General features: G+C 33.6%; 1 protein-coding gene across 4 annotated transcripts in view; it reads left to right on the top strand.

Annotated features, from left to right (window-relative positions):
• NAP1L1 (nucleosome assembly protein 1 like 1) overlaps window positions 1–18425 on the top strand; it is a 29204-nt gene extending 10779 nt beyond the window's left edge. Inside the window, exons 3-16 of one of the 4 annotated variants that reach the window (XM_033117355.1) lie at window positions 2352–2437; window positions 4371–4473; window positions 9895–10036; window positions 10290–10370; window positions 11118–11246; window positions 12051–12122; window positions 12919–13058; window positions 13488–13633; window positions 13725–13744; window positions 15353–15475; window positions 16232–16261; window positions 16768–16815; window positions 17395–17466; window positions 18153–18291. In XM_033117355.1, coding sequence (XP_032973246.1) covers window positions 2352–2437; window positions 4371–4473; window positions 9895–10036; window positions 10290–10370; window positions 11118–11246; window positions 12051–12122; window positions 12919–13058; window positions 13488–13633; window positions 13725–13744; window positions 15353–15475; window positions 16232–16261; window positions 16768–16815; window positions 17395–17430 — 1156 coding nt within the window. In that variant the 3' untranslated portion in view covers window positions 17431–17466; window positions 18153–18291. Of the gene's footprint in view, window positions 1–2351; window positions 2438–4370; window positions 4474–9894; window positions 10037–10289; window positions 10371–11117; window positions 11247–12050; window positions 12123–12918; window positions 13059–13487; window positions 13634–13724; window positions 13745–15352; window positions 15476–16231; window positions 16262–16491; window positions 16816–17394 lie in introns of all 4 variants that reach the window. The other 3 variants (XR_004424142.1, XM_033117354.1, XM_033117356.1) reach the window with 3 other exon arrangements.
• The last annotated feature ends 403 nt before the right edge of the window (window positions 18426–18828 follow it).

Genomic DNA, 18828 nt, shown 5'->3' with positions numbered 1-18828 from the left:
TTTGCTCTTAAATTTTTCTTTCCTCTGTTTGGTCTCAATGTAAGAAGCTTTCCTCAGAAGGAGGTAATACTTGATTGTCTGCTCATGAAGATTGGGGTGGGGTGGGGATGTTGAAGGATGTTTTTTAAAAATTGAGTGGAAAATTTGAGTGTGTGGAGGAGGATGCTTGTCCATTTGGGATTTTAATGTGAGGTCGTCAGGGTGGGCATTTGTGAAAAGCCCCAGTGTCAGAAGGGTCTTTTTTCCTGGGCTGGTCAGATATCTCTCAACAAAGAGTGTGTAAATATCTGACTTCCAGTGTTTCTGGGAGACAAATTGGGAGAAGGTGGCTAGGGAGGGTCTCTCCATTCTCAGCATTCTAGTGTGTACAATGTCATATCTTAGATACTCTTTAATTGTGTCTGTGGTCCTGTAGTCTATGTTCTCAGTTTAACCCTTTCCAGAAAAGAAATTGCCATACTTCTGCTAGAGTGAGGAAGAGAATCTAAGGATTTAACTGCTTATCAGGTTTTGCTTAGTCCTCTATTTTTATCCACATTTATCCCAGCCATAGTTATAGAAGTATCCTTTTTAAGATTCTGGTTTTGGACGGGTTTTCAACTTTCCCCACTGCTTAGATATCAGTTCTCAGTGAAGCTGCTGCTCGTGTATCCTTGTCCTTCAGTGTTTGTGTAAAAACCCCTTTATTGTAATTGTAGTGGGGATTCTGGAAGGATTAAGATGGGAGGAGTATGTGCAGTCTGCCGTCCTAGCCTTCATTTTGTTTTGAATTTTGAAAAAATAGATTCCTTATTTCATTATTTAATTTTGGATGTTTGAGCCCTAGAAGGGTAAGGGGAAGAGGGGATTCTTGTTCTTTAAAGCAAGAGTTAGCAAACACTCTCTGTAAAGGACCTGATCTTAAATATTTTAGGCATTTGGGGCCATATGGCATCTTACAACTACTCAGCTCTGCTGTTGTAGTGTGAAAGCAGCCATAGATAATATGTAAATGAATTAATGTGGCTACGTTCCAATAAAACTTGATTTACAAAAATAGGAGTGGGCTGGATTTGGCCATTTGACACAGTTGGTTGACCTGTTTTAAAGCTTTAAGATTTAGATGTTTAATAAATGGTTGAATAAAGAGCTGTTGCATATTATGTTATCTTTAGTTACCCTTAACTCTGAGTATGCTTAAGTTTATATTAAGTCAGAGATATTCCGGGTATAATCTGTATCATTTATGAGGAGAAGGCTGATTTTTTTTTTCCTTAGTTAACAGGAACATAAATTTTGCTAGCAGAGTACAGTTGACCTTTTCTGTACTTGCCCTATGTGAAAATCAGATAGTATTTTATCCATATATGAAAAATTTTCAAATGCTGTCTCTATAAATGCAAACCAACAACTTTGCTAAACCAAATGTTAAAAGGTAAAATCACAGAGGGAATTATATGATGACCTGTATATTGACTTAAAAAATACCCTTTTTAATGCTGGTTGTAATCTCATGTTCAAAAACTAGATATTTAGGATGAAATGGGAAGAATGTTATCTTACTACTTTTTACCTTCTTTAATGGTGCCATCTTCCTGGCTTTGCTTTAAGCATGAAGTAGACTCAGGCCTTCTCCTTAACTTTTACTATTCTTCCCCATCTTCACTATGAAGTGAAAAAAAAGGAAGAAAGTCCACAAAGATAGTGAGTATAGTTAGTGGTTATTCCACAGCCATGCAGGATCCTTCTGTTTTGTCAAGCTCCTCCTTCATTCTTAGCTGGTGACTTCATTTTCTAGGATGCCTCGTCCAATGTGGCTGCCAGAGCTTTAGCCATCACATCCCTATTCTAGGGAGGAAGCGAAATCAAAAAGGCCTACCAGCTGTTCACCATCCTATAAAGGAAGCTTCCTCAAAGTTTTACGCTATTGTTTTTTATCTCACTGCCAAAACATAGTCACATAGCCACATCTAACTAAAAGGTAGTCTGGGAAATACAGACTTTTTAGCTTGGTGTATTGCCATCTCAAAATTAGCATGCTGTTACTAAGAAAAATGGTCAATAGATATTGAATAGAAAATGCGTATTTCCTGACATCTCATTCTCTGAACCAAAAACTATGAAACCACATCTTAAAGCTTGAAGTTTAAACTTTATATTTGACTACTTGATGTTAAATGAAATTTTAAGTACTTCCTATTTGTACTTGTTTACATATGAAATTAGAAAGAAAAATGAATTACCGTTGGATTTCCTATTTTTGAAAGGCATATTAACCTAGGAAATAAATTCAAGTTTATATATATTTTTTAATTAAAATTTTTTGGTAATTTGGTACATTTGAACCTTGGTATGATACTATGATATTGTAGCAAAGAACAGTCTGAACTTGATCAAGATTTGGATGATGTTGAAGAAGTAGAAGAAGAGGAAACTGGTGAAGAAACAAAAATCAAAGGTATTATTTTAAATTTCTTCAGGAGCCGGTGATTGCTGGCACATGTCTTCTAGAGGGTAGTAATAAATACCATTCTCTTTTTGGATCCTTGTCTGCTTTATCCAGTGGCCCATTCCTCAGTTCAGTTAACAGTTTGTGTGTGTTGGGGAAGTGGGGATGGGCAGAGGGAGCTGGAGATGAAGTGGTAGGGAGGAAGGGAGGAAGGGATGGATATAGTGACCCCTCCGAAGTCACTGTGTATCCTCTTCTGAGAGTGGCATGGCATAGCTGTGTCAAACAGCTACCCATGAGTTTTATCTGAATTTAGAAATGTTACAGGTGTTGGTGGGAGTTGTTTTTGGTGGTGCTTCTAGACAAATACCACTAGCTTAGACTTATTTGAAAATGTTTAGTATTTAATATGTAGTGTGTGTGTGTCTTTTTAAATCCATTCCAACCAAACAACAAAATAGAGACATTAAGTGTAGACAAAATCATTCCAATTTTTCTTTAAGCAGATAATTTTAAAGGGGTTTAGTGATGGTGGTGGGAATTACACTGCTTTCAGTAATGCCTTGTAGATATGGGCCAAGAATATCAAGGTGTACCGATGACTCTTCATTTTTAAGCCAGAATGAGATTACCGTATTTTGCCATGTATAATATGCACTTTTGGGGCTAAATTTGTGCGGGAAAAATAAGGATGCACATTATACATGGGTAGTACTAATTCTGTATCTATAAAAAACGTTTTTAATTCTTCCACTTATGTTTGAGTTAAAAGTGTAACTCTAGAAATCAATAATGATATCCGTATGCAGAATAATACCCTGGAATACAATAATTGGTTTTGTTGAACTTATGATGAACTTGCAACAATTAAGAGTTCTTGGCCTTCTTAATGTGTAAAGATGGTAAATTTGTTACCGGTACATAAAATTTCTTACATCTTTTATCTGCTCTTGTGTTTTGTAAGTATTTGTTACATAAAGTTTCTTGTAACATAACATGTTTTTAAAAATGCTGAAATTCCTTTATAATACAAAAAAAAAGTACCTAAATGTAAATAAATAAAATTTTGAATTAAGAAATTAAAACCAAAGAAAGTTTGGGTCCAAAACGTGGGTGCGCATTATACATGGCAAAATACAGTAATTGTTAAAAGACTACTGAACTTCTACATTTAGCTTTCATCTTGGAACATTTTCCTAAAGGGTAAAGACTATCCTTAGTGGCCAATATTGATATTTCTAAAGGCATGATTGTTGCTACAACTGCACATCATCTAATAATCAAATTAGTATTAGAAGTAAATTGAACTTTAAAACAACTGGGAAAATTAAATGGCAATTTTGTGTAATGTCTGTTGAAGATGACAAAATAATTTGTTTTGCATAAATCAAGCTTATTTTTGGAGTGAGTATAATTTTTAGACACCATTAATAACCAGTTTTTGTTTGGCTTTAGTTATAACCTTTGACTATTTCAGCTTTTACTTTCCCTATTGAGATACACAGACACATTATACAATCATCAAGTAAACATTCAGGTCACTCATTCCATTGTCTTCCAAGCTTGAAACCATATTTGCAGTTTTCTGAATGCGGTGTCTGCCGTCAAAGGATTGTCAAGAGTCATAGATAGGCATCTGGGTGAAGCTTTGAGCTTCCCAAAATGCAAGATAAGTGAAACACAAGATAGTAGGAAGAGGAAAAATCATTGATAGTTGTGGAAATGGCATGCATTAGAGATCATCAGGAATCTGAACTTATCCTGTACATTGGGTTTTCCTAGAGAGTTTTCTTTAGCTTGCTTCTCGTCTCTACTCATACAAGTCATTTATGGGCTAGTAAGGAGAACCTCAAGATTGGATTGTCCTTTTAAAAAAGCATAATACATTTTCATAAAATCCTTCTTTCGATGCCCTTTTTTTTTTTTTTTTTTCCTTTTAAAGCGCGTCAGCTGACTGTTCAGATGATGCAAAATCCTCAGATTCTTGCAGCCCTCCAAGAAAGACTTGATGGTCTGGTAGAAACACCAACAGGATACATTGAAAGGTACAAGTTCTTTTTCATAGCCCTTACCTATCTTCCTATAATTAACATTGCAGGTCTGTCTATTTTTAAGACCGTCTACGACTCATGTATATAATAGTGGAAAGCTAATATTTGTTAGTATCTAGTATAGGATTATTTGGAGTTGAAAGTTTTGCTAAGTACCACCAAGTTAGAGTTGGTCTTTTAAATGTTATTTTGGTTCATCTCCACGGGAAGTAGATTGAGCTTTACCATTTCTGAGATTTGTATAGAGGTTTATTTGAAATGCACTGAATTACAAATACAGCTTTCTTATTTATTTCGTTGGTGATATAAATCATTAACAATACAAGTATCTTCTGCTTATAATTTTTTTTACATAGCTTTATGATTTTAAGATCCATTCATGTTGCTATCTGTATGTATCTCTAGTAGATTCTAGCCTATTGGCCTAACTCTCTGATGTGTGTCCTCCATGTTTTATTATATGGTTTTTTTCTTGGGTGGTCACCAAGATTAGTCCATCAACACAAAATCTCTTATAATGGTCATCCTTGTACATGTCCTGTTAAGGAACTGTAAGAATTTCTTTGGGATATGTACTTATCAGTGGGATTGCTAGTTATGGGGTTTGCAAGCCTTAAGTACTTCCAGCTTGCTTTCAAGAATGACTCTCTAGTACATGGAGGTTACTTTATCCATGTGTCCTTTCCAATAATTGGCATCATTCAGCTTTATAGCTTTTTGTGTTGTTTTTTTTTGTTTTTTTTTTTACCAGGTGCAGGCTTATTTGTATTTTCTGATTTCTATTCAGTTTTGAGCTTCTCTTCATAATGATTATGCTCATTTGTAACCTTTGCCTGTTACCTATTGGAGTTTACTTTTTCTTGTTTTGCAGAAATTCTTATGTATTCTAGGCATTAATCCCTTACCGATTTTAGACATTGTAAATAATCTATTGTGTCATTTCTATTAACTTTATCCATAGCATCCTTTATTAAACAAATTGTTAATTTTTATTTTCATTAAATTTTTTGACCTATGATTTGTTCTTTGAAGTTAAGTCCTTCCTAGTTCCTTCTCCATTTCCTATTGACTAGTTTTACCTTTCACCTTTAGGTCTTTCATCCCTCTAGAATCCATCTTTGTATTTGATGTAAATAGGCATCAGTTCCTTTTTTCTTTTTTAGTGTGCTAGTTTTTATAACACTTCACTAAATAGTTCATTCTTCTTTATTTATGGTACCACCTTTATCGCATAACATTTTCTTATAAACACCTGTGTTTGTCTTTGAGCAGCCCTCTTCTGTTTCATTGATCTTTTTGTCTCTTTTGTTATTGTCACACTTAATTACTACGGTTTTATAGTATGTTTTTATATCTGGCAGGGTGAGTTGCTTTATTTCACCACCCCAACCTCCCATGGTTGACCTAACTGTCTGTAGAAGTTTATTGAACATATGGTTAACAGTATGTTTATCGGGGTTCTCTAAACTGAAATTTTGATAGCAATTACATTGAATATATAGATTAACATGGTAGAAATCCTTTTTAATATTAGATTATCCATATTCTTTTATTTATTCAGATCACATTCTGTGTCTTTTGTTACAAAGTTTCTTCATAATGTATTGTAAACATTAGCATGAAAGTGGGCATTTTTGTATTTCCAATCTTAACTAGGGATAAATGTAAAATCTCCATTAAATTTTGTGATTGTTTATGATTTTTATGATCCTTTTTTACTGTCTCAATTCAGTTGGTCTTTTGACTTTTTCTTGAACCTATTAAGTATGTATTTTTTGGAAGTACATATATTGGATATCAAACTAACCTTGCATTCCTGAAATAAGCTTAATCATGATGTATTGTTAACACCGTTGAGTTGGGTAGTTAATGTCTATTTAGGGTACTTATTTTAGTGAAATGAGCATATACATGTGTGCATGTATATATGTACAATAAAAAAGCTTTCAGGGATGGTAATTGTATACACTGGTTTTAGAGTCAAGATTTCAACTGCCTAATGAAATGAACATGGTTGCTTTTACCTTTTTCCTTGTTTTCTGGAGCAACTTGTGTTAAGATTGGAATTATCTGTTCCTTGAATAGTTGTTAAAATTTGCTTGGGCCTTTAGGATTTGGGAACTAGAGGTCTTGGGGAATTTTTCCCTTTTTTTTTTTCCCCTTCTTCTTCCTGCCTCCCCACTCCGGTTCAAGCCGTTGGTTCTGTCTAGTTGTGTAGGACACAGCCCCCTGGCCCATGCTGGTATTAGGAGCCTTGCGCTCCCCCCTGGCTGAGGCAGTCGGTCATTGCAAGTCCTTTTTAAACATGGATATTGAACTCTTCAAGTTCTCTCATGCCAATTTTGGAGTTTTATATTCTTTTAAAAATGTGTGCATTTTATCTAGGTTTCAAATTGATTAGTATACAATTCATGATATTAAAAAAATCCAATTGTTTTCCTTTTATATTTTGTATTTTGAATCTTCATTAATTTTGCCAGGTATGTTAATGTTTTCTAGAACCAGCTTGTGATTTTCCATTTCCATATTGTTTTTTTGTTATTGCTGCTTTCCTTCTGGATTTAATGTTATTTTCTTATCTGTATTTGCTCTGTTCCTTTTTCCATTTTCTTTAAGTGAATGCTTGCTTAGTTCATTTAATTTGTAAAAACATTAATTTGTATATTTTGTAGCCTTAGTATTCTGTTCTGTGAGTGTAAAATGTGAAGAGCTATATGTAGAAATTACTAGCTCAAGCTTAGTAATTGTATTGTTCAGGTTCTCTTCATTTCTGCTTATTGAATGAGTTTTTGCTTTATCTAACAGTGCTGGGGAAGTTTTTAAATCTCTACTTATTTGTTTCTCCATGTCATTCTATCAGTTCTGGGTTGTCTCATAAATTCTGTTTTGTCTGTTATTAAGATAGCTACCCCAGCTTGAATTTTTAAATATATTGTACTTTGTTTTTTTCTCCTTCTCTGCTTTCCATTAAGTAGGTAGAGTTGTCTGTCTTTTGCTGGTTTTAAAGTTAATGCATTCCTTTTTGTTGTTGTTATGGTAAAGTGGCTTATAACCTAATACCTAACTTTATTTAGCCCTATTGTGATTTTTTAAATTTACCCCATCTGTATTGTTTATAAAGAACTTATCTAGTCCTGTTTCTTTCCTTCAAGACAACAGTAAAATTTACCAAGATGTTTGACCCCCCATACCTTATATATAGCATCTCCTGGGTTTTTTTTTTTAATTTAGAAATTATTTTTAGTGAGTATAATGAGTATCTGGCATACTTTCTGAAGCCGGATATACCTCATACGATTTTTATTTTGCCTTCAGATCAGAATAATAATTTGCCTATAAAATTGTAAGTTCGAAGTTCTTAATTATCTTTAAAATTTACTTCATTTCTTATATATAGTGTTTTCTTTTGAAGTCTGATTCCTTTTCTTTTGTAGGTTATTTGCTTTCTTCATTGAACTCTTAGAATTTTCTTTTAGATAGAGATAAACTGCAACATGTCTGGGGCTCGAGTAAGGATTTTCATATTGCTTTAAGAAATTCTCATTTCTTTAGCTATCTACCTCCCTTTGTTTTTCAGCTGTTGGTAAATTTGTCATCCATATCATACTTTTTCTATCCATCTTTCCTGCTGTCTTTCTGGAGAGCTTTTTAGTCTCATAGACTTTTTCTTCAGTTCATCCTTATCTGGTTTATCCTGTTTGTTGGTTATTTTAGTTACTGTATTTTTCATAATATTCCCACCCTGTTTTAGATTTCTTGGTCTTGTCTCTTTTTCCCTCATCTCTTTACATATATTTACATTCTGCTGAAAGTCTAAGTCTAATAATGCTGCTTCAGATAATAAGCATTTCCTTCTGTCGTAGAAATTGTACTCCTCAAGTGTCTAGTTATTTTGGCCTAGAGCTCAGGAATACTGGGCAAGTTACTCCTATAATGAGTATTGAGGGAGGAATGAAAATCAGACTCGGGTTTGTGAAGTCCTGTGGAGTTTAAGAAGGGGATAAGATGAGTCTAAGCTAAGGAGAGCTCCAGTCACCTCAGATTCAAAGTATGCTGAATAATTCTGGGCTAAAGTATTCTTTGGTTGTAATCCATAGTACCTTGATTGGAAGGGTAGAGGAGTGAGTGTGGGCTCTGAGCCAGTCCAGCTTTCATCTATTTCATGTTACCCGAGTAACACTGGCACTGGGCTTTGCGAAGGGTGAAGGGGACAGGGGTGAGTGTTACAATGCAAGCACAGAACATAAAAAACTTTCTTCCAAACTGTCCTCACTGCTGCCCACTCTGACCATCCCGTTCCCTCCCCAGGTGGCAGCTCACCCTGTCCCAGTTAAAGACAGCTTCAGGCTCATTCAGAAGTTGCTTGTGGAGTGTTTGTGCATGTGTACATGTATGTACATGTACACTGAAATAGTTTCCTTCTTGGTTCTAAAGTTTCTAGGGTTGGTTATTTTTTAAAATGAGGGTGGGAGGAGAGGCCTGCAACTCATGCTATTTGACCTTGACAGAACATTAACTTTTTTATTTTTAATTGTAAGAAATAAAAAGGTTGATATCTTTAGGTATTTGCTTTTTACTTCTGATTATCTTAAGTTTTGGTTAAGTAAGATAATTACTTGATTTACAACATCTGTCTCTGGCAGGAAATTCTAACTTAGATTCTGGATCTGTTGCACAGATTCCCTGAAGTTAGGTAAATTTTGAGTGTAAACATATTTTGTTGATAGAGGGGTCATACGTTTAAACATTCTTTAAGGGGCTTACAGACTACGTGTGTATAACCTTTCAAAAGTCTATACCCAATAGTAATTGTATTATATGATTTATATCTCAATAAAGCTGTTGTTTAAAAAAAAAAGTCCCCTCTTAATAAAACATTACATTCTTATTTAATATGGTTTCAAATTCCAAATTAGAGACTAAAATAGGAAATAATGCTGTACAGTGCTGTCCTTTTTGCCAATATACATATGCTCCCCTCCTTTTCTCTAATACTAATTGGTTATGGGTGAGATATTTATATTTTTTAAAAATTCAGGTTATTGTTATTCCTAGAGTTAGAATCATCATTCCATGACTTCTTAGCTTTATAAGACTACATTTTATAGCTTAGATGCCAGCACTGATAAGAACAAAGCTGAACTTGAGTACAGTGGACAATTTGGGTTGATGATATGATTTATACTTTCCTACTAGTTCACTGTATGTATCTGGTTAAATTTCTGCTTTAGAACTCCTACAGTCCAGAGATCCATGTACTAATGTCTCTTGAATTTTAATTACTTTGACTTGTCTATCTTTTGCTTTAAATAGGAAGCCTATCATTCACTAACTTTTATGCTTCAATTTCAGTATGATGAAAGAAGTGTGACTTGTACTGTGATGCTATATAACTTGTGCTTTCTAACCTTTCAGCTTGCCTAGGGTAGTTAAAAGACGAGTGAATGCGCTCAAAAACCTTCAAGTTAAATGTGCACACATAGAAGCCAAGTTCTATGAGGAAGTTCATGATCTTGAAAGAAAGTATGCTGTTCTCTATCAGCCTTTATTTGATAAGGTAATGCTTTCTACTACTTTGTTTTATTTATCTAAAATTAGCGAACATAAAGCTCTGGAAACATAAACTTGCTTTAGACCTCAGCAAAGTGGTTACCAGTATTAGATGTATTTGGGGAAACTGTCAGTAATAGCGATTCAAGTTGTGGTATGCATTAATTAAATCTCTGAGTTCTTAATGAGAAGTGGCTAGTTTTTAGCTTGGATGCCAGTGTTTTTATGCAAGCTTTTTTTTTTTTTTCAAATCATTTTAGCGATTTGAGATCATTAATGCAATTTATGAACCTACAGAAGAAGAATGTCAATGGAAACTAGATGAGGAAGATGAAATTTCGGTTGGTATTAACTTTAATGTGTTTTATATCTTGGAAATATTTTCTTTATTATAAGATGGGTAGTGAGTGCAAATGAGCCAGTGTTCAACTTGGCAGCATCATCTATATACAGATTGACTTTTCCTTACATTTTTAGAGTATTTAATGTATATAGAGTTATATAAACTTCTTTGAACTTCATGATGGACATACAAAGGATTGTTCCCTTTCCAAGTGAAAAAATGGAAGCTTCTAAGTGACTTGCCCAGAACTAATAAATGGCAGAGCTGTGACATAAATCCAGTGCTCGTTACATGAACCTGTCTCTCCAGAATTGCTATTTTAATGTAATTAAATTAATATAATATGTAATAAAATAAAACAAGGGGTGAGGCATTGGACAGGGTTTATACATTTCTTTCACTTTTCCTATTTACGGTGTTTAAAAGTCTCTGTTTTTCATGAAGTTAAAATTTCTTTCCTCCCTAAAACTGCCTTCCTACAGCTCATCATTATAGTGGTTCTTTTTGGGAGGGGTATCATAGTAGCAATATTTATTCAAGTAATATTTGGTATGGATAACAGCAGTGTTTGCACAATTAGACTACAACTATTTGGGCTGAACTTCTGAACACCTTTACCACCTAATTAGTGGTTAAGGGTTTGTTGGTTTCTAAACTGCCACTGCATTTAAGTTACGGGCATGTATAAGATTATATCAAGAGGTCTGATCTAGGTATTCAATAATGTATGCTGTCATTTAACAAGGAGGAGCTGAAAGAAAAGGCCAAGATTGAAGATGAGAAAAAAGATGAAGAAAAAGAAGACCCCAAGGGAATTCCTGAATTTTGGTTGACTGTTTTTAAGAATGTTGACTTGCTCAGTGATATGGTTCAGGTAATATTATTCATTAAAGCACCAGTTTACCCCAGTAAACCTTTGAAATTTAAATTCTGTAATGACTAGTCTCTTCATTGTTGACCTTTGTACAATGATTGCTTTCTTTTGAAATAGCTGTTATCTGTACAGGGAAAATTGCAGCTTTGATTAATATAATCAAATAAATTATAATTCATTTTCAAAAATTAGGTAATGAAATGGTCCTTTTGATAATGGCTCATTATTGCCTGGTGCTTTCTCATAGCCTTGTCTTTACATGCTTAGTGTGCAGATAGGATGACAGAGGCTTAGCACTTTCAATTGTCTTATCCAAAAGACCTTTTCAGTCTGAACTATTCCAAGGGACATTTGCATTTTAAAAGAATACTATAAATATCTTTAACTCTTTTATGATTGTCACTTTCTCTGGAAACTTTGCCTCTCCTAAGCATTTCTTGAGTGACTACCATCTATATTGTAGTACTTTTGATGGAAGTTTAACAGCAAGAAAAACTATTTCAAAACAATGATTGCTTGTTGAATTTCTACGTTAGCAAAGTAGGAAAGCATCAGGCAGAAGGAAAGGAACAAGAGAAGCTAAAGGCAGTTACAGTCAGGAAATGTTTTTACAAGCAGACATATGCCTTTCTCAGATTTGGTTCTGTATTTGTCAGCCCATTCAGTCTGTATAATGATGTAGTCATTATTACATAAAACTTCACTATAAAATACCAGTCAGCCAAAGGTTTATTATCCAGTAACAGAACACTAATCCTAAAGTGCCATATTAGATACTTACTTTAATATTTTTTTAATTTGAAGGAACATGATGAACCTATTCTGAAGCACTTGAAAGATATTAAAGTGAAGTTCTCAGATGCTGGCCAGCCTATGGTAAAAGAACTTTGAAATACTTTTAGTTTTGTAACGTTAGATGTTAGCAGGTAGATAAATGGAACTTTTTAAAAAGAGGTGTGACATGCAAGGGTTAGAGATGGGGGTAAAAGGAAATTGAAACTGATACTTGGTACACTTAATTGTTGGTAGGAAATAAATGTTTGGATGTTGATAGTGTGGTAGTGTGGTGCAACATTTATTGCTTTTCCTCCCTCTGAACAGAACTATTTTCAAAGTATAGTCTATGCTTCATCCTGAATTAAAAGTGAATTTTAAAAAGCAAGAAAATACTTAATTCTGTATTAAAAGGCATGTGTCTGGGAATTACATAAAACAAGCTGTTTAGGGCCCACTTCCCCATTATGAAAGATCAACAGCTTCTCTCCAGAACCATCAGTATAATGTAAAGTATGGGTAGAGCTATACTATAGGCGTAGCTTCATGTATTGCATGTAATAAGATTGGGCTTTTTCTCTGTCAAACTCAGATTTTAGTGTAAGATTTAAAGTCCTCTTGTGAGGAAGAGGGACTTGGTCACTTTATTGAAGTGTGCCTAACCTATTTCGAAAACATGTTACTAAATAGTGATGTAAGCTGAATTTTATTCTGTTTATTTTGTGCCTCATTTTGCTTTTAATATAATTTAGGATTTATCTGGTCATTTCCCAGAGTAGGAAAAATATGATCACTTAGAATTTTATGTTTATAAATATCAGAGATTAAGCGTTACTTACTAAAGCATCAAAATTGATGATGTAGGAATTTAATTCGTTCTTATACTTTTTTTTAAAAGAGTTTTGTCTTAGAATTTCACTTTGAACCCAATGAATATTTCACAAATGAAGTGTTGACAAAGACATACAGGATGAGGTCAGAACCAGATGATTCTGATCCCTTTTCTTTTGATGGACCAGAAATTATGGGTTGTACAGGGTGAGTTTAATTTTACTACTATAGTAGAATGTTATGTTTTTGTTTTACTTATAATTTGTGATAGTTGGTATTTCCTAGTGTGTGCTTGAAAACATAGATACATAGTTGGGAGTAAAATGTTTTCTGAGAAGAGCTTATGGATTTTCCTAGAATTCTCCTTGGCCTGTAGACTATGATAGATGTGTCTCCAAAGGAAATGTATAATTAAATTATACTGTGAGTTTGTGGTAATTACAAATATATTTATTTAGAAAATGATTATTTAGAAATATTTTCTCTTTACACTGTTCCAGAAAACATTTGAACCAATTTTGCTCTCTAAAATTTGAAGTTAAATATACCATTTAATTAGAACAAAATCTTAGTTCTCCTTGAAATGGAAAATAATGTGTTAATTGTGATTCCTCCCCCCCCCCTTTGTTTTGGAAGGTGTCAGATAGATTGGAAAAAGGGGAAGAATGTCACTTTGAAAACCATTAAAAAGAAGCAGAAACACAAGGGACGTGGAACAGTTCGTACTGTGACCAAAACAGTTTCCAATGATTCTTTCTTTAACTTTTTTGCCCCTCCTGAAGGTAAATAGTGTTTTAGTGTGGGTATTGATGATTGTTTTATTATAAACTTTAATTTTTTTATTCATTTGAATTTTTCTTCTTAATTTTGCAGTTCCTGAGAGTGGAGATCTGGTAAGCTAAATTGTTTATTTGTTGAATTGTTCACTATAAATGAAATGAAAGGTCTGGTTCTCAAAAGTGGGGAGTGGGGTAAGGTAATTGCTACTAGCATTTTGTGCTGAGGCGTGCAATGCATGGGGAAGACCTTTATGCATTTGTAAAGTTACTGCATTCAAAAGGCTCATAGACCTTCCACTGGGAAATGCTAAAGAAAAGCTAAAGATTTTCTTTTCTTTTGAGATTTACAAGTATTGCTGTGAGGGATTCAAGTTTTCAAGACAATAGTTCTCTTATTGAAACTAAAATGTATTAAATTATGTATGTTATTTACTAAGCTTGTCTAACCACATTCTAGTTAGAACTCTTTTTCTGTTTATTATTCCAATGGAAATACAGTTTTATATATATGGCTATATAGCCAGGACCTACGATGTGCCTGGCATACAGCCTGGAAAGAGGAACAACCTCAAAGAAGTCTGTCCATGCAGGGTAGGCTAGGTATGTTTTGAATTTGGTTTTCTGTTGGCCAGGTTTTTTAATAGTTTTATACATATATGGAATTAGAAATGATGTTTGTGAATACTTTGGATTTGGAATAGTTTTAGCTAAGACTTAGACCAGATCTGCAAAAGGCAAGTATTTCTTTATGTTGTAAAGAGTAATAACTAGCTTGGCTCAAAATGTCTTTTATAGGACAAACATGGGGAATATAAAGCAGCATGTGAATTTTAGGTCAAAAGAACTGCTTAACGAGCATTTATTAAGTTCTGCACTATTTTATGTCAACTGATGGGTTCGAGTTTTTAAGTCTTTTACCAAATATTGATGGTAACAAAACAATTTTGAGTAGTTATTGGTGGAATACTTCTACCTTTGATTATAATAGAATTCTTTCCTTTAAAGTCTGCATCCCCCTTTTTGTGTTTTTGTTGTTGCTTTATTAGTAGATTTTGTTGATGAATCAAAATAAATATGGAATTTACGGAATGTTTAGTCAGTTTTTAGTGTCATACAACTTAAATGGGGTTATTTTTATTTTGAATAATGTCACCGCGTTTCTGTGCTGTGCTTTGCCGTTAAATAGAAATCCTAGATTGGCTTAGTCTTTATCAAGTAGGAATCTGTCTCCTCATTTAGCATTACACAGTTGCTTGGGTGCTTTCTTGTAGGAAGTGTGAAATGATCCTCTTGTAGTCTTTTATTATGTGTCATATACTTAATGTTATTTACAAAAGCCTGCGTGCGATTCTTCTGTTATTCTGTTTGATGTTTTCAGTAACTAATATTTTAAAAGGAAAACTGCAGTCATATAACAGAGTTGCTTTTTTTTTTTATGTCTTTTAAACCAGAAAAAAAAATAAGCAATAACCAGTTCTAATGTTTATTTCCCAAAGTTTCTCTGAGTATGTAGACTGGCCTGCTAACTTTATTAAAAACCTATATTGTAAACCTAGGGCATATGTAGATGACGACTTGATCACATCCACGTAAGCTAGTTTAAAAGTGATGGGAAGTTAAAAGTGAAGTTGAGAGTTTCTTTGTGATTTAAACCCAAGACTCACATATGCCAAAATAAATAACAAAGTTATTAAATTTTGTGCTTTTCTTTTTCTTAAATAGGATGATGATGCTGAAGCTATCCTTGCTGCAGACTTTGAAATTGGTCACTTTTTACGTGAGCGTATAATCCCAAGATCAGTGTTATACTTTACTGGAGAAGCTATTGAAGATGATGATGATGATGTGAGTGAATCTGAATCCTCCAATTAAATCATTGGATGAGGGTGTGATGGTCGGAATTGGTGAGGGGTTTAATGAATAGATGTATTTTTTAGGAAGCAAGACACATAATGCGATTAAGATAATTACTGATGTCCTGTAGGTAATTTTCCTGAATTGTTTTAAATAGGTCCTCTAGGTTCATTTGTTTTTATTTTGCTGCTAATAAGAAGACTACTCTAAATTAATGAAACTTTACTATGTTTGCTTACTGTTACAGATCTATTATGCTCTTGTCTTTGACCAAATAAAACATGCGTAGGACTTTTTTAGTGCTTAAAATAACAATATTTATTAGGAAGCATAGAATTTTTATCCAGAGGAATGTTAAGTAGTGATTAAGGTAAAATTAGGCTGCCCTCAAATTCAAATGTTTTGGACATCTACTGCTAAATGGCAATCATTCAGTTAGGCTTTAGGTCCTTTTTGTGCATTGTCTTCCACACATAAGTACAGGCAAGTAAAATATTTACACTAATGGTTGTCTGATCACACTTTATTCACAATTTTACTGTGCTCTAATTTTACAGATTGTCAGGTTTATATAATGGCACCGAGCTGAGTGATTCCTACAGCTATTGTCCTTGTTTTAGCTTACAATCAGTGACCTTAGGGGAAGTATTTCTCTTCTTTTTAGATATTAGTGGATACAATGATGGATGTGCTGTTCTCAAATGTTTGTTAGCTTCATTCAAACTTGATCCTTTTTCCTTTTTTTAGTATGATGAAGAAGGTGAAGAAGCGGATGAGGTAATGTTTACCAAATGAGCAAATAATTGTTTAACACATTGAGAAGCAAATTGAATGACTTATGTATTCCTTTGCTATAATCATTATTCTGTGATACGGAATAAAAGCATTTTTGGAAAAATTATGGTTTTAGAATTCTACAGCCAAACAATGTATGTATAAGGTTTCAATAAATAAATTGCGAAACTCAGAACATTTTTTTTATTTCAAATAATTCTGTTCTGCTGCAGGGTTATCAGCTCTTTGAAGAAGTCAAAAGCTGCAGTAAACTTTTTCAACGTTGGCTGCAGTAAATCTTTTCAATAAAAGCTGTCTGGATGTCTCAAGTTGTGTTGGGAAATTTTTCATATTAGAAGCTTTCAGATTAAATTGCATTGTCACCAAACTCTGTAATCATGAAAATCTGTTAACCTATAGAGTAACTTGTATTAAATTCTCCCTACATTATGAGCCATTTCTTGCTACTGTGTACCTACTTCATGGATGCATTTTGAACTTTAATATAGGAAGGGGAAGAAGAAGATGAGGAAAATGATCCAGACTATGACTCAAAGGTGAGCAGAATTAGTCCTGCTTTCTATTAAATTTAAGGCAGGTTTAAATAAGAGTTGCTATTTATGAATATACAGTTTTATATTTGTCCATTAAAGTCTTTAATAAGCCCATTGACTGGAGATTATATATATTTTAACTTCCAGAGGCATTTCAACATACATGTAATTTCAGTGCACCTCTTCTAAGAAAGTTATTTTTGGTTCTGACATGTTATTTTTCATAGTTTCAGGCTAAGTAAACCCTAGGATTCTATCTTAATGGCATATCATCTTGGACATTTTTAATGGTTTTTTAGAAGCATTTTAAATTACTTTACAGCTTGTGGCCTTAGCTTTCCTTTGGAGAGAAAACCACCTTTCTTATAAACAAAGTTCAGTTTTTAAATCATCGGAATGCAGGAGTGCTTGGGAACAACGACCTCTGTTCTCCATCTCAGAGTCTCAGTCTACAATGCAAAATTTGGGCTTTATTTTAGCATTTTTGTGACTTGCTAATGTTTGAATAAAGTTAATTACTATTGAAAAGTTAACTGAAGCAGGTAGAAAAAGGTAGATTGACTTGTTGTTTTCCTTTAACAGAAGGATCAAAACCCAGCAGAGTGCAAGCAGCAGTGAAGCAGGATGTGTGTGGCCTTGAGGATAACCTGCACTGTAATAGCCTAAACACAACTATTATTTACTTACAGCCTTATGTTTTTGTATCTTCTTGGTAGACTCAGTAATGAATTTTTTTTAAAGGAAGGGAATTGATATTTTAAAGACCAATTTGTTCTAACTAGCATTTTAATTTTAGTTTTTCTGCCAGATATGTTGAATGTAGAAATTTACACATTTTCATTCATTGCTACATAGTTTGGTTCTTCTGGAGTATTTTTATCCTGTAACTATTAGATTACAGCTATGAAAATAAACACAACTGTTAAATGAAACAGATTTTTTGTTTTGCTAATTTTTTTCCTGAAGAACCAAAGTATTTTTTCAGCTGGTAATGAAATGGGTTTGTTTGCTTGCCCTAGCTTTGCCTTTCATTAGTTTTAGAAGTGCAGTGCTTATACTAAGACAATTCATCATTTAAAAAAACCACAAAAACAAAGCTTGTCAAGACAAGTATATGGTTAAGAATTTCCAGTAAGACCATACCCACTAACTTAGATTGTTAATGGATTTTTGGTATTTTAGGTGACATAGTTAACTAAAGAACTCTAACTCAGTAGTATGGTTACTGGTTACTACAGAGAGGTGAATAAAACCTAGTATTTTCAGAAGTTAAGCTTCATTATTTTAACCGTACTTTTAAATTTAACCTCCATTAACTAAGCATCTTTTCTTTGTGGTAGGGTCTACCTTCTGCTTCCCTGGAAAGGATGAATTTTCATCATTTGACAAGCGTGTTTCAAGTTGTTTTCGTTTGTTTGCTTGTTTTTGTTTTTGCAGCCTAAAATAAAATTGTCAAATATAATTTTAGTTCTCACAAGGTAATGTCTTAATTTTGTACTAATTCAGGTAGAAGCAAAGTCCTAGCTTGAATTAAGCATTGTACCCAGTTTACCATGTTGAAGAAAAGGGTGCCAACTTTGGAAGAGGTGTACTGCATCTCCTAATAAGAAAGTAAAAAAGACAAAATCTTAAATGATGTTAATGTTTTTTTTAAAAAAAATTAAAAATAGTTAAGTTTTATTTCCTTTGGTTAGAATGAGAGAGGGCTCCAGGCCTCTATGGTTAATTCCAGTTCTTAGTGCTTAAAGTGTAAGTATGTTATTTACCCATGCTTCTGTTTACTGTGTATTAAAATGGGTAGTACTGTTTACTTAACTACCTCACAGATGTGTTAGGCACATTAAGTTAAATTTTATGAAATGTTTCTCGACCTTAACAATTTGGACCTATTTGCATCACAAGTATGATATTCAGCATTTTATTCATACCAGGGTTTGATAAATAAACTGGGAAAGAAAAGTTAAGTACTTTATTCTGGATCTGGTCAGGCAACACTCTTGGCCTTTGTGTGGCTCC

The sequence above is a fragment of the Rhinolophus ferrumequinum genome, chromosome 10, assembly GCF_004115265.2.
Source record: "Rhinolophus ferrumequinum isolate MPI-CBG mRhiFer1 chromosome 10, mRhiFer1_v1.p, whole genome shotgun sequence".
Lineage (NCBI taxonomy): Eukaryota > Metazoa > Chordata > Mammalia > Chiroptera > Rhinolophidae > Rhinolophus > Rhinolophus ferrumequinum.
This window is presented reverse-complemented; position numbering and strand designations above follow the sequence as displayed.